Source organism: Xenopus tropicalis, chromosome 7 (assembly GCF_000004195.4).
Source record: "Xenopus tropicalis strain Nigerian chromosome 7, UCB_Xtro_10.0, whole genome shotgun sequence".
Classification (NCBI taxonomy): domain Eukaryota; kingdom Metazoa; phylum Chordata; class Amphibia; order Anura; family Pipidae; genus Xenopus; species Xenopus tropicalis.
In genome coordinates this window covers 18,331,637-18,346,568 of record NC_030683.2, presented here as the reverse complement: position 1 = coordinate 18,346,568, position 14,932 = coordinate 18,331,637, and the positions used below count along the sequence as shown (strand labels likewise).

At 40.6% G+C, this 14,932-nt stretch overlaps 1 protein-coding gene across 1 annotated transcript in view; it reads right to left on the bottom strand.

Moving 5' to 3' along the window:
• The window catches only part of reep3 (receptor accessory protein 3), a 90,382-nt gene that overhangs the window by 20,808 nt on the left and 54,642 nt on the right, over window positions 1–14,932 (bottom strand). Inside the window, exons 3-5 of the mRNA XM_002940751.5 lie at window positions 10,476–10,552; window positions 9,571–9,691; window positions 5,578–5,691 (exon numbers count right to left, since the gene is read on the bottom strand). Coding sequence (XP_002940797.3) covers window positions 5,578–5,691; window positions 9,571–9,691; window positions 10,476–10,552 — 312 coding nt within the window. The remainder of the gene's footprint in view (window positions 1–5,577; window positions 5,692–9,570; window positions 9,692–10,475; window positions 10,553–14,932) is intronic.

The following is a 14,932-nucleotide window of genomic DNA, read 5'->3' as shown; positions in this document are numbered from 1 at the left end:
CTCTGATGAGATCAAACCCACCTTGAAGGTAAATGTAACGGCGAAGAGGACTCTTATGTCTCAGCATCCATTATATGCAGAGAGAATTAAGAGCGCACTTGACTCACAGCTGTGGACATACTTGTTCTGTTTTGCTCTTGATATAGAGCATCTGAGCGTTGCCTTTGTACAGGACAAGATCAAGAAAACAAATACCAGACAGCACAAAGGGTTCCTAAACCGATAGTCTACCAATAATGGCCCCATCTGTTGTACGGACGGAAATGGTAAACAACATTTGTTCCTCCTAAAGTACCTAGATCAATATGTGCGGCTAAGGAGATGCGCATTGCTAGTTATATCTTTATTACCCCCATATCCGTGCTGCCTCAACCTGTGCCCCGCCATTTATAACATTAAAATATGAGTTGGGAAATCAATAAATCACAATGGTAATGATAGGTATGTAGCCTCAATGTTTAGACTAGGGGTGTAGGTTTAATGCAGTGATCCCCAACCAGTGGCAACTCTGGGACACAGTTTTACTCTAGACCAGTGATCCCCAACCAGTGGCTCGTGAGTAACATGTTGCTCCCCGTCTCCTTGGATGTTGCTCACAGGGGCCTCAAAGTAGGTGTTTATTTTTGAATTTCTGGCTTGGGGGCAAGTGTTGGTTGCATAAACCCTGTGTAAAGCCAAACAGAGGGTTCTATAGGCTGCCAGTCCACATAGGGACAACCAAATAGCCAATTATAGCTCTTATTTGCACCCCCAGGTTGCTCCCCAACACTTTTTCCATTTGACTGTGGCTCAAAAAGGTTGGGGATCTCTGCTCTAGACAGAGCCTCCTACTGGCCAGCAGTCCAGATGGGGCTATGAAATCACAGCCCTAATTTGGCATCCCCAAAGATTTTTGTTCAAGCTTATGTGACTCGCGAACACTTTTTACATCTGAGTGTGGCTCAGGTTAGTAATCCCCGGTTTAGCGGATCCACAACTGCTGAAGGTCCATGATGTATGGGGGGCCAGTGGGAAAATGGCTGGCATGCACCTTCCACATATGTATATAAAAAAATATCGTGTGACAGTATATAATGGTAATTCCATTGGTATGTCTATCTGCTTTTGCTAATAATATGAATTTGCCCAGAAAAAGAGAAAAGCCAGATCATAAGAAAATACAAAAGAGTATGAAACAAGACAAGATACAAAAGTTAATACACAGAATGAATCTAGCAAGGCTTCCCAAAAACAAGAAAAGCTTTATGTTAGAAGATGGTTATAGGATAGCCGTGCTGTATCTCATGTAGTCATATAAGGAACAGTTACCTTCACTTGACTGAGGAGAAGAGTAGACAGATGGCAGATTGGAAAGTTTGACAGAATTGGCCAAGGGCAGCAAGAAGGAAAAAGAGAAAGAGAAAAGACTTTTATTACAAGGGCAGTAGCACTGCTTATTTGCACACTGCAGAACATATACCCTGCCTTCTCTATCAATTCTCAGCGATACACCCTGGTACAGTGCCAATATTGTTATTATACCTGAATATTGTGTATATTCATATTAGCAGGAGCAAGGTAACTTGCTTGTGGCCTCTGTTGGACAAAATAAAAATAGCAATGAGCTTTCAAAAGTGTACATTTAAATGTAGGAAATAGGCATTGGATTTACCATTGGTTACTAAATAGGCAAAGGCACACAAATCAAGTATTGTTTCCTACATGAGACTGTACATTCCATGACATTAAAATCAAGGACCAGAGGGCAGAGACCTGTGGCAATGAAGATAGAATGCAAAAATAAAAAATAAAAAAATGGCACACTGCACATGTCCATTGCACTTTGCACCCTGCACCTAGTTGGTAAATGAGGCCTTATATCACCCAAAGAGGTCAATGAAGTGGTCATGGGTCCATAAAAATCTTTTGTAGAGGTAAACCTTGCTAATGGGTTGCCAGTTAGACAGCCCTGCATACAGTATTTTAGGCAGAAGGGATTTAAAGATAAAGAGTTGTCATCAATATAACCATATCCCAAATATGCCACTTCCGTTAGTAAAGGTGGCCATACATGGTAAGGGCCGCTAGCTTGGCAACATCACCAAGTGAGCTGCTCTTCTGCTTATATCCCCACCTACGGGTGGCTAATATCAGGCTAATTTGGTCATTTAGCCCTGGGGCCAAACGATTGAATTAAAACTATCAGCCCCTGATCCGATGGAAAAATCAAACCTGCCAGATCGAGATCTGTATGATTTCAGGCCAGATGTTGGTTGGGCAGGCCCGTCGTTTGTGCCCATACACAGGCAGATAAGGTGTAAAGGATGTATGGCTACCTTTACTAGTGCATCCTGGAAGTCATAATACAAAGACATCTTGGGAGCCAAGAAAGAGATTGCTATTGAACATAAAAAAGCACTTGAAGTCTACAGATCTGCCATTTTCTATTATGTGCAAGCTCCAGACATACTAAATTACAGTACAGAGTTAGCAATATTAGAAAACTATAGTTGTCTGTGCTCTTGGCAGGAGAATTAACGCTACTGCCTGAATAACATTCGCAGAACGTCTGGTGTTCCCGAGAGCAAACATAATGGGAGATGCAGGCTTGGCCTGGAACACGCTATATAATATCATCAGCACACAACAAGCAATGCTGGCTGCACACAAGCTGATACAATGAGCCGCTAACTGCATTGGTCGGTGTATGTGGTTAGTAATACATATCTACAGACCCATGCCAGCCCTAGCGATGAACTGGTCTGGCCCATCTTAAAAAGAATATATGGTAGGACATGTTCAGATCCAGTTAATTGAGGAGGAGGATGAAAATGTAGATCAGGGATCCTCAAACTACGGCCCACGGGCCGTATCCAGCCTCCTCAGGGTAATTTACCTGTCCCCCCGCTGCGTTCGCACCCCTGGCAGCAGAGAGAACTCAGTGTGGAGTGGGGAGCTGGAAAAGGGAGGACTTAGTGGGCAATGAAAGAGTAAAAGGGAGGACGGGGGAAGCTGGAAGAGGGAGAACTCAGCGGGCATTGGGAGAGAGGAGCTGGGAGAGGGAGGACGGACGGAGCGGGGGGGAGCTGGAAAAGGGAGGACTCAGCGGGCATTGGGAGGGAAGAGATGGGAGAAGGAGGACGGACAGAGCGGGAGTGGGGGGGTAGTAGCTGAAAGAGAGCGGACTCAGCAGAGAGTAGGAAGCTGGGAGAGGGAGGAGGGACGGACGGAGCAGGGGGGTGGGGGAGAGAGGGATAGTCTGGGCCCCCCAACAGTCTGAGGGACCATGAACTGGCCCCTCGCTTAAAAACCCCAGAGGGCATATTAGTTTTCAGCCCAGACTCAAAGGCAGAGAACGTCAGTGCCTCTGTTACTGCCTGGCTTTCCAGAATGTACTACTCATACATGCTGTGCCATACCTCCCCCCGCTGTAGGAAGATTTAAGGCAGAGCAAATCCCTTTAGGGTGCCCTACAATTCCAGCGGGTGCAGAAAGGGTCAGTAACAACCCCCCTTCCATGTGGGGCTTTTGCATTAGAATGATACCACTTTTTTGTTATGTAATAAAACACTAAGACCTTTTTAGAATTAAAATAAGAAACCTATTTTAATGATAGTATCCCTTTAAAAGCCTGGAGGAGCACTCAGAACTATAATACTTTTATATTATTTTATAAAAACTGAATTTCTTACGTGACAGGAAACTACACAGCACTATTAACGCCTCAAACAAACAATAAAAGAGATTTAGTAAAAACAATAAAATAATGCGATGACAGCGCCCCTTTAAAAGCCCAAACGGCTTTTTTTGGCCTCTCGTTATAGCATAAACAAGTATTTATACTTAAAAAGGCATTTTAATAGAATAAAAGAGTCTGCCAAAGTGACTGCTAACAGCAGATCCACATGAAAGAGTTTGGCTCCCATTTATATAAATATCTACAACTATGTAAATATAGAGAAAATAAAAGGAAGGCACGGGCATGTCAAATGTGCCTAGTAATGGGCGGACACTCGGGACATGTCAGCCATATTATAAATACATTAGCCTGTATGGTTAAAGGGGCAGTGTAAGAGCATTCAGTGTGCCCAATAAGCCAGTGGAGTGTTGAGAATGTTTACGGCCTATTGTTTTAATTATCTATTGTTTAGAAACACAAACAATATTACAAAGTACATAAGGGAGATTTCAAATGATCTGTTACTATTTACAAACAGGGCATAACAATCTAATAACAGGGAGTACTCTGGCCCTGACTTGCTTCCATTAAATGCTCTAAAGGGCAAAGGTGGCATCCTGAACCCAGGAGGTAAATTCCCACCCCAGTTGTAACTACTTGCAACAAACCCCATGGCAAAAACCGCCTCTGATAGTTTAGACTGGACCGGCAAGGCCTGTCTCAGAGGAGGATCATAGGCTAAAATGGACTGGCAGCATGTAAAACTCAATGGGCTGAGGAGGATGGGCTCACTGGGTAAGACAATGGCTTAGAAGAACCAACTAAGAGATCAAGACTATAGGCTAAGATAGACAGGCTCATTGAATTAGACCAGATCAGCAGGTAAGAGCGTGAGCTTAAAGGACTGGTTAAGTGGGTAAGACTATGGACTGACAAGCACTGACCATGTGAATTAGACAATGAGTTAAGAAGGATTGACTATGGGCTGAGATGGATTGACTATGTGGGTAAGACTATGAGCTGAGAATGACTAGCTTATCAAGTGAAACTGTGGGCTTAGAGGGACTGGTTTCAGTGGGTAAAATTCTTTTGGTATTTAAGTATCTTACTGAGTACGGGTATAGACTAAAAAGAGTTCACTGTGTGGGTAAAAGTAAGACTGTGGACTCAGAAGGACTAGCTGATTAGGTAAAACGTCTTGGGCTGAGAAGCTGAGCCTATACTTAGTCCAGAATTGAAAGGATTAGCTCAGTAAAAAAGACTGTAGTCTGTAAAGAACTAACTCAATGGAGAAGACCCAGTGTATTGCCCAATTTATCATGGGCTGAGTAGGTTAGACTATGGGCTGAGAAGTACCGAATTGGTAGGAAAGACCATGAGCAGAGAAGGACTCAGATGTAAGAAACCAACTCAACAGGCGAGACTAGATTGAGAAGGACCTACTTAATAAGGAAGACCGTGGGCTGTAAAGTACTGATTCAGTGGGTCATACTACAGGCTGACATGGGTTAGAGAGACTCTGGGCTGAGAAGGAATTTCTGAAATGACAGTGTATAAGCATTTCCTTATTTAACATAACTGCTGAATTCAAAACCAGAACACCACATCATTTTAAGGGGGAGTAGGCAAGTGGCATGCCAAGACCCAAACCCCCTGAATGTCAAATATAATATAATAAATGCAGAACTAGAAATCAAATCCCCAGTTTCACTCTTATAACGCACATCTATCTTGTGCCACCACCCCCAGGTCAAACGCATCCACCAACATGGCAGCTCTGAGATTAAGTGAAATGAAAGAACCTGATGCTTTCATGAAAAATGTACATTTAATGATGGTTTCACTTAATTGTAAAATAATATTTCCAACAGGGTTCACTTCTCCTTTAACCAAGATAAATCACTGGAATATCATCTTACCTTTACAGCAGCCGTCACGGCAGCGTTAGCAGCTATATTCAGCCCTTGCTTGCCAAAGTTCACCATCGTCTCGTAGCCCTTTTCCTTGGCTTGCACAATATAGTCATCAATCTCCTGTTGGAAATAACAAGGATCATCTGTTGTTACGAGCAGACATATAAAATATACATAAGCACAAGCACAACATAAAACAAGCGGCTAGCACAAGCCACCAACAAAGAGAACTAATGCAACTGATACATGTGTCACTTTGGGTTCCAGGCCAAGTCTCGGGCGTTGACAATCTGCCATGCTTGGGTATTAATCTATTAAAGCAGCCGCTTGTATTTAAATTAGCATGAGAAACAAAGTGAGGGGTTCCTTTCTGTTTAACCACGGAATAATCATATGGAATGCTTGGGACCTGAGGTTTTATGGAAAAGAGATCTTTCTAAAATAGGGAGCATCATGGAGTTAAACTACTAAAAACATTTTATGATTAAAAAATTAAAAAACACTAATGTAGTTGAGGCTAGGATTTGTTGGAAAGATCAGCCTGGTAAACAGTATAAATCTTAAGTGGCTGCTAGGAACAAAGGCCTATAACCTACCCCCTTGGACCCATTACCCAATCCGACCAACAACTGCCTTATACGCAAACCTAACCTGCTATTGGCTGGGCAACATTGAACAAGAAGTGCCATCAACGCAAATCAGAAGTCCTGTCCATGCAAACCAGAAGTCCTGTCCATGCAAATCAGAAGTCATGTCCATGCAAACCAGAAGTGTCATCAATGCATATCAGAAGTGTCGTCTACACAAACCAGAAGTGTCATAAACTCAAACCATAAGTGCTACTGGCTGGGCAACATGAAATAAGAACTGCCATCTACACAAAACAGAAGTTATATATATCCTGGCAAAACAGAAGTCATGTCCAGGCAAACCAAAAGTTAAGCCAAGAAGACAACCAAGCAAACCAGAAGTTAAGCCAAGAAGACAACAGGTAAACCAGAAGATATGTCCAGGCAAACCAGAAGTCAACCCAAGAAGTCATGTCCAGGCAAACCAGAAGTCAAGTCAAGAAGACAACCAGGCAAATCAAAGTCATGTCATGCAAACCAGAAGTGTCATCAATGCAAATCAGAAGTGTTGTCAACACAAACCAGAACTCAAACCGTAAGTGCTACTGGCTGGGCAACATGAAACAACAAGTGCCATCAATGCAAACCAGAAGTGATATCCAGGCAAACCAGAAGTCAAGCCAAGAAGACAACCAGGCAAACCAGAAGTCATGTCCAGGCAAACCAGAAGTCATGTCCAGGCAAACCAGAAGATATGTCCAGGCAAACCAGAAGATATGTCCAGGCAAACCAGAAGATATGTCCAGGCAAACCAGAAGATATGTCCAGGCAAACCAGGAGTCATGTATATACAAACCAAAAGACATGTCCAGGCAAACCAGAAGTGTCATCAATGCAAATAATAAGTGTCGACAACTGGAACTGGAAATGACATCATCAGAAGGTGAGAGATTAAAAAAAGGAGTAAGATTAGCATATACTGAGACCTTTGGCTTGCATCTGCAAGTCCAACCCACAACACAGAAGATACACAAGGGTACCCGACCCAATGCAGTACTCTATGGCTCAACAGTTTCCTAATTAGCTTTCAACAAGTCTCAACAAGTCTTATGCCCCCGCTGCTGCAGATCTACAAATACCCCCATCTTAGTAAAATGAAGAAAAAGAAACCAGGCTGATGCGTTTCATCACTGTAAAGCACACACATTGAGACTATGGATCAGTGCCCTATACAGGTAAAAAAATGTGCCAGGAAAAATGAAAGTGCTTTTGGTTACACTGTCCTTCACCAGTAAGATTTACTGCTACTAAAAAAAAATGCACATCCAACACAATCCTTTTACTGAGCTTGTTGAGCACAACTCCATGATACCTTTAATCTATAATATCTATTGTATTTTGGCCTGAGCCGCTTGGCAACACTTTCTATAAAAACATCCACTAGAAAGCAAGACTGTCCAATGAATGAAAAGTCGGTCTATGGATAGAAGAACATTCTCCTTTTTATCTCCAGCACCTGCACAAAGAGGAAAAAAGCCAAAGAATATAAATAAACAAGGCAACTGTTCAGCTGCTAAGAGAAAGCAAGTGCAACAGTACGGAAGTTTGGGAGCATCGTCTGCTGGATCCCAGCCTCTCTGTGGCCCAGGAAACACACATTACATTGAGATAGAGATGTTAAAGGGGATATTGTAAACCTGAGGGAATAAATAACCACCAGTCTCATAAAGAACATAATAAAAAAAAACCTTCCTGACAAACGAAAAACACCATTTAGTCAGAAAATGTCAGCAAAGAGATGCTCGTATTTGCATTTTGTAAAACGTAGGGTGAGTCTTGGGCAGAATGTCTATTTGCATTAGTAGATAACCTAGCATGAATGAACATTTGGTAGAGAGCACCAGTATGTTGTTCTATAAATTGTTGGAACTAAGGCTAAAAGGCCGATACAGCAATATTCTCCTATATGAACTAAGAGGGGCCCTCACCAAAGATCCAAGGTGCATGAATCGACAAATTCCAACAACTACTGGTCTAAAGGTGGCCCTACACGGTAAGATTTGCTCATTTGGCAAGGTCGTCAAAAGAGCAAATCTTTCCCCATATGTCCACCTTGGGTGGGCAATATCGTGCTAATGTGACTGTTTGGCCCTAGGGCCAGATATTGGTCGGGAGGCCTGTCAGAGGGTCCGGTACACGGGCAGATAAGTTGCGGAGACGGTCTTAAGGAGTGGAATCAGCAGCTGAGATCTGCCGTGTATGGCCTCCTTACCATCTGCCTCAGGTGTGGTCCACATATTCCTCTGAACTCTTGGCAAAGCTCAGTACTGTTCCCCTGGGGCTTATCTTCCTATTACAAATAAAGGGCCAGGAATACAATGTAGGATAAGGATCAAGTACACTGTCCGTTCTGATATGCAATTTTCTACCATTAACAAAATGAAAAATGGAATCTCTGTCATTCACTTTTCATGACAGAACGGAACTTTTAGCTGAAACTCTGTTTAAACATGAATTCCATTATTTGGGAGTTGTGATTCAGAAGTCACTTTGATATCTGCCCCTGGACTTAGAGGCAGTAAAACAAAGGACATTAACATAAGCACAGTGTAACAAGCACCCAGGTACAACAGCCTAGGGCAAAAAAAGTTCTGTTTGCTTTGGCTACATCCAATATTCATATATACCTACTTCTATACATGCATACACATTCTGTAAGAAGATCATTTTTAATGTCCCTTTTAAAGGCTTCTTTTTTTAAAAAAAATTTACCTTTGTATTTATTGGATGGAAACTTTAAGAGGTGAATGTATAATTATTTTCCCTAGCTGATCTGATAATCACCCAGCTACCATTTACAATATTGCCTAAGCCAAGCCTTCCCATACACCTTCTAATGTGTTACAAACTCCTGACAAAAACCTAGTAGAGGACATGGTCTAAAGACCAAGAGGTATGGCATAAAGTCCTATGGTGGAATACCTCCACATTAAGCATTAGCATAATACCAAACATCTACAATATTATAGCTATTCCCCTGCACAATCCACTTCAGATCTGGGCTGTAGAAGTAAAACCACAGCTGTTACAAACTTTTCCAGACAATGGAGCTGCTTTGCTACCTCTGGTTAAGGCAGACATTGCCATCATACTTATACAGAACCAATAATGGGATCAGACTCACTGGGGCTTACAAGCTGATATCCCTATCACATGAACACTAATGCAGAAGCCAATTATCCTACCAGTATCCAGTAAACACAGTAGGAACATACAAAAACATGATACACCCATGCAGTCAGTGCCATCGAAAGCAAGTCAAGCCCAGCCCTGCAAGTCAGCAACATTTATACCATGATCTTCAGATGTTCCATGTATTAACTAAAAAAGATCTAAAGGTGATGAGCTTCACTATATATCACACCCTTACCTTTTCTTTTGATGAAAGGAGAGGATGAAGGAACTTTCTATACAGCAGACTTGCACCTCTTGTGTAGGGAGACAGCAACCAGACAACGAAGGCTATCTTCAGTTCATAATACAATGGAAACCTAAGACATGGAGAAGACAAAGTGGCAAATAAATAAGAAAACCAAGGGCCAATATAGTAAAACAAATTAATGACCCATAAAAGCCCTGTGATGTTCTTTTGTATGTATTAAACTGTTAAATTGTGGCTGGTTAATAGTTTAATATTTATTTTAAAAACATGTTGCCTTCACCACACAACAGTCAGCCTAAGACGTTCTTTTCTTCTTTCTTTATTGCTGGTAGAAGTTCTTTTCATACTGGTCTCCAGTTACTAATGAATTTACAGCTTCAAGTGGCCATTTCTGACTTGACATAAGGAGCTTAAAATGGGGTTAAGGCTACACCTGCTATGATATGGTTTGGGTCTGGCAAAAACCAGCAAAGGGTCACTAATTTGATGTTGCCAATTTTATTGACAACATAGACCTATATTAAATATGAGACCAATGAATGGGGCTTGTGTTGAAAACACTTTGTTGATAAATAGCAATTGTGCAAGGAGGAAACCAGATGGCCCTCATAGTTAAACCCATCTGCACAATACACTCCTCCTTACCTGTAAGCCTGAGACAAAAGCAGCAGTAAGGGAAAGGGGCTTAACAGCTTTAAGACTGGACGTTTAAATCATAGAAACATTTTTCCACATTCCAAGAAGAATGAACTAATTGGGCTAAGAGCTCATTATCAGGCAGAAGTCAATTTATACAAGGTAAAGTGGGAAGGTCAGGTATGGATACAAAATTCAATGTTGTGTATATGGAAATCTTCTTATAATGCCGACCATATTCAGTGTTGAAACCTTACCAGGATATGGTTAGATCAGCTATTGTCTCCATCACAGTGTAAATAGCAAATACAATCCAATACATCATCCACCGGACCTGGAAAGGAAAACAAAGAAATACTGTGATATTTAAAAAGGAGAATGCTTTAGATTTGCTCCCAGTGAAAGTAACTAGGAGGTGTGTATTTACAATATAGCACAAACTTCACGTATAATTATATTCACTTGGTGCTTTTCTATTAGGAATATACATATGCAACCAGGCAATTCTTTATGTAAACAAATAAATATGCCAATTGACAAGGGGACTGTGCAGAATATCCTAAGGCAAAAGGAAAGGGGGATCTAAATAGGTAAAAGTCAGTTTCTCTGCATAAGGCATTATTGTATGGGCATTGTGTATGGGCCTTCAGGCACTTGGGTAATGTTGCGAATCCCTGGGCATGATGCTCCCCGGCATGGAATAATACCTGTCACAGAGGCACCGATGTGTTATAAACATGTACATAATGAATAAGCATATGCCAAAAGTAAGAACTTATCTTAACTGATAAACATTTAATTAGAATTAAAAAAAATAGTTACTGTATACACAACCAGCACCACAGCAGTGTAATTAACTGGCCTTATTGTACCTTTAAACAGTGGTCCTGCCAGTAATGCTCATAATCACCTCTTATGTAGATAAACTCTGCCCATTCCAAAGGGTGCCCTAAAATATCCCAAAGCTGGAAGCTGGCTATACACCAGATTCAATCATTTGCTCAATGAACCAATGGACCTTTAGCCGGCCACATGCTGGGGCAAATCACTCTGATCCAATAACTAAGAAAGGGCCTATGGAGACCTTACAGGCAAGGACAGCATCAACAGGTCAATGTAGTGTCTTCATCTCAACCAACAAGATTATCAAACCTGCCCTTCTCATTTTTGGCCATATAATGATATGGCGTTCAACGCCCATTGGCGTTCTACCGATACATAGGCCAATAAGCTCCTCCAGAATGAGTTAATAGCTAATATCATACCTTTATGGCCAGTTTCAGAATATGCACCGCCCTGGCTAGTTTACCGTCCACTCTGCTCTTCTAACTGATGATCTAGTTTAGGTATCTCAAACCAATAACCATGTAGCATGTCTCTCTCTTTGAACAGGCCACAAAAATGTAGTTCATTGATTTGCCTTTCTGGACATGTGAAGCACCATGTATAGGCCACATAACATCCAAGGCCCAGCCTGGGTCTGGAACATTATCTACTCTACTAGCAGTTTTTTTTTCAAGACTGGCAAGATGAGGACAATCAAGGTGTCTAAGAAGACTAATGTTTGACAAACTAAAAGTATATCTTACAAAAGCCTCTTCAGCCCTTCTCCAGATGATAAATACATCATTGACATGGTAGTACCAGCGAGCCAAAGCTTTAGCCTCAATTTCTGGACTACCTTGTAACCCACTGAAGAAACACATTGCCCTGCATTGTGTGGTGTGTGCCCAACGCTTACAGGATTAAATATACAAATCATGTTGGTTCTTTAGAGGGTCATTTTACCATGAATAAAGGATAACATTTTCTTTATATTCTTATCAGTCCTCAGTAAAACATATGCCATGGTTTCCCCAGTGTTTCTTCCTATCAGTGGGGGCAGCCATGATTGCTCATACAAAATAATCTCACTCGCTGACAATGAAAAACACCATCCTTGTAGCTAAATTAGCATGTAAACTGTGCAATGCTTGCTCTGTTTTACCAACCAATTACTATTTTAAATAAAAAAAGCTTTTAGACACGAGATTACATTTGTTTTACTCATGGCGGAAAGCAATACAAAGCCCGGCATTGTTTCTAAATCCATAACTGGGTGGTATGACGTGCCTTTAAGTGGCTTAAACTGTCTTTTGCCTTTAGTACTTTTGTCAGAGGGAGGCTAATGTAATTTATGCCATGCCAAGATACATTCCGGCAATCTGATTGGCCGCTAGACAGGTACCGGTTAGGCTCTACACATGTCTGTGAGTAGGTTCTTCAGTATAATTGGTTCCAAGCTTAACATTCATTACAGCCAGAAATCCTATTAAGCATTAGAAGTGGAAGAGTGCAGCCGCAGAATATATGTAAATATGTGTTAATTTAGTACAGAATGGTTTATGCAAGAGATATGATTGGATTGCCTATTGGATAAACTCAATTAGACATACAGCGGAATATCTGTGCTTATGTATAATTTACTAATCCAATTGGCTTCCTTCAGCGAGGTAATTTTCTGTTAATATTAAAGGGCAGATCAGCCAGACAAGAATAAGAATTCCTTCAAGTTCTATAAAATATTAATGCCGTCAAAAACAGACTTTATAGGCACATATTCAACCTCTTTTTTTCCAGGGGACTTTACTGAGTTTTGGGGCAATATGAACAAAGTAATTGGTCAGATAAGAAGGCCACTAATGATACTGGAGGAACAAAGCCCAAGCAGTAATTCTTCCTAAGGCTTATGGACACACAGGAGCTCATTTATAAACACTTGGCAAATTTGTGAATGGCTTATTTTCAGCCAGCTGCAGGTAGAACAATGAATGCAACAATTTGATTGGTTGCCATTGAGTTTCTGCCCACGGGTGTTGATAAATAGCCCCTATTGTGTATTCACCTCGGTGGGCAGAGAACCAGCAGAGATGCACTGAAACCTGGTCATGTAGTAGTGATACAAGGAACATAAATTCAAGACCCACAGAGGATAAAGGGATGAGCTTAAACAATGAATAGATCTCATCTACTTCTTGGTATCTTGGACATCTTGCTAGACCTTGGAGATCATGGCTCTGGAACTTCAGGATTCCTGCATGCTGACATAAGGTATTAGATTATGTTCTAGAGGATTGAAGCCCACCTTACATTAAGGGTACTGAAGGTGTTCAGAATGCAGAAAAATCCACCCCCCTGGTAACTACACTGTAGTGACGGCTATAGGGACACTGGGCTGAAGTAATATGCCATGAGAATCTCACAAAGGACTTGAAAGAGTGGAGACCAAAGTAGACACGTCAACCCTCCCATATCTTTTGGGGCACGTGGAGCTTGGGTGCAACCATGAAGTAATTGTGCTGGATGGGGGAATAAAGAGGCAGGGGCAGTGACCAAAAACCTCCTGAAATCCAGTTTAGGAAAGTGTGTGCCTCTCTGTCAAACATGCATAAAAACTTACTGGCCACCCAATAATAATTATTATCCAGCCTGTTCCTTCATCTATAGTGGGGAAAACAATATTTTTTATACTTTTAGTCCACCAAGTAACACACAAACAGAGGTCTTTTAACCTGATGTGCGTGTGTTTCTGGTTTCCCTACTGAATTATTTACAAGTCTATTTCTTAGAACACCTACAATGGACACATTCGCTGTGATGTACCACAACTGGATCCAATATTCATGAAGAATACTAAAATGGGCAGGCTATGTAAGTGAAAACAGAGCAAAGAAGAAGTCGCAATAAATGGAAAGTCTGAAAGCATAGGGAACATACATACATATATATATATATATATATATATATATATATATATATATATATATATATATATATATATATATATATATATATATATATATATATATATATATATATATATATATATATATATATATATATATATATATATATATATATAATATATAATATATATATATATATATATATATATATATATATATATATATATATATATATAGTACACAGAGAGGAGCATTTATATATAGCTACAGGTATGGGATCCTTTATCCAGAAACACAATATCCAGAAAGCTACAAATTACAAGAAATACATCTCCCATACAGTGCTTTTCAAGCAAATAATTCTTTTTTTTCTAACAATTTCCTTTTTCTCTTTAATAATAAAACAGTACCCTGTACGTGACAGTAACTGAGGTGCATAACTACATCATTATTATAATACAATAAATAATTATAATACAATAGGAGGTAGCCAGTCTAAATATAATGACTGCAAAAGGCAAAGCTACAATTGCAAACTCAGACATTAACGTGTTAATAATAGCTTGGGCAAGGAAAATAGCTATATATTTGGCTATTTGTTTCAAAGGGACCCTATGGAAATGGCACTGTCACATTTCGGAGCTTTATGCATGTGGGATTCCTGATAAAAGATCCCATATCGGTACTGTTAAAATGTGATGAAGCTTTGCCTTTAAACAGGGGGGGGGGGTGTAAAGCTCAGCGGAATACAAAGCAGCCTCCTTTGTTACAAGGGAATGGCTTTACCATTAATGCAAAGAGAAAGAGCAGATGAGATAATCTCGCAAGGTGAATGATGAAAAGCAGGAATTCCCAATTACGTGCCAATAAAATAAATAACCGGCTGGCAATAATAACGCAGACAGGGCTGTTCGATAGCGCTACCTTGAACTAAGGAATCCCATTTATATTTAAATGCTCCGTCAATCATTTTCCCGGCTCCTTTCTTC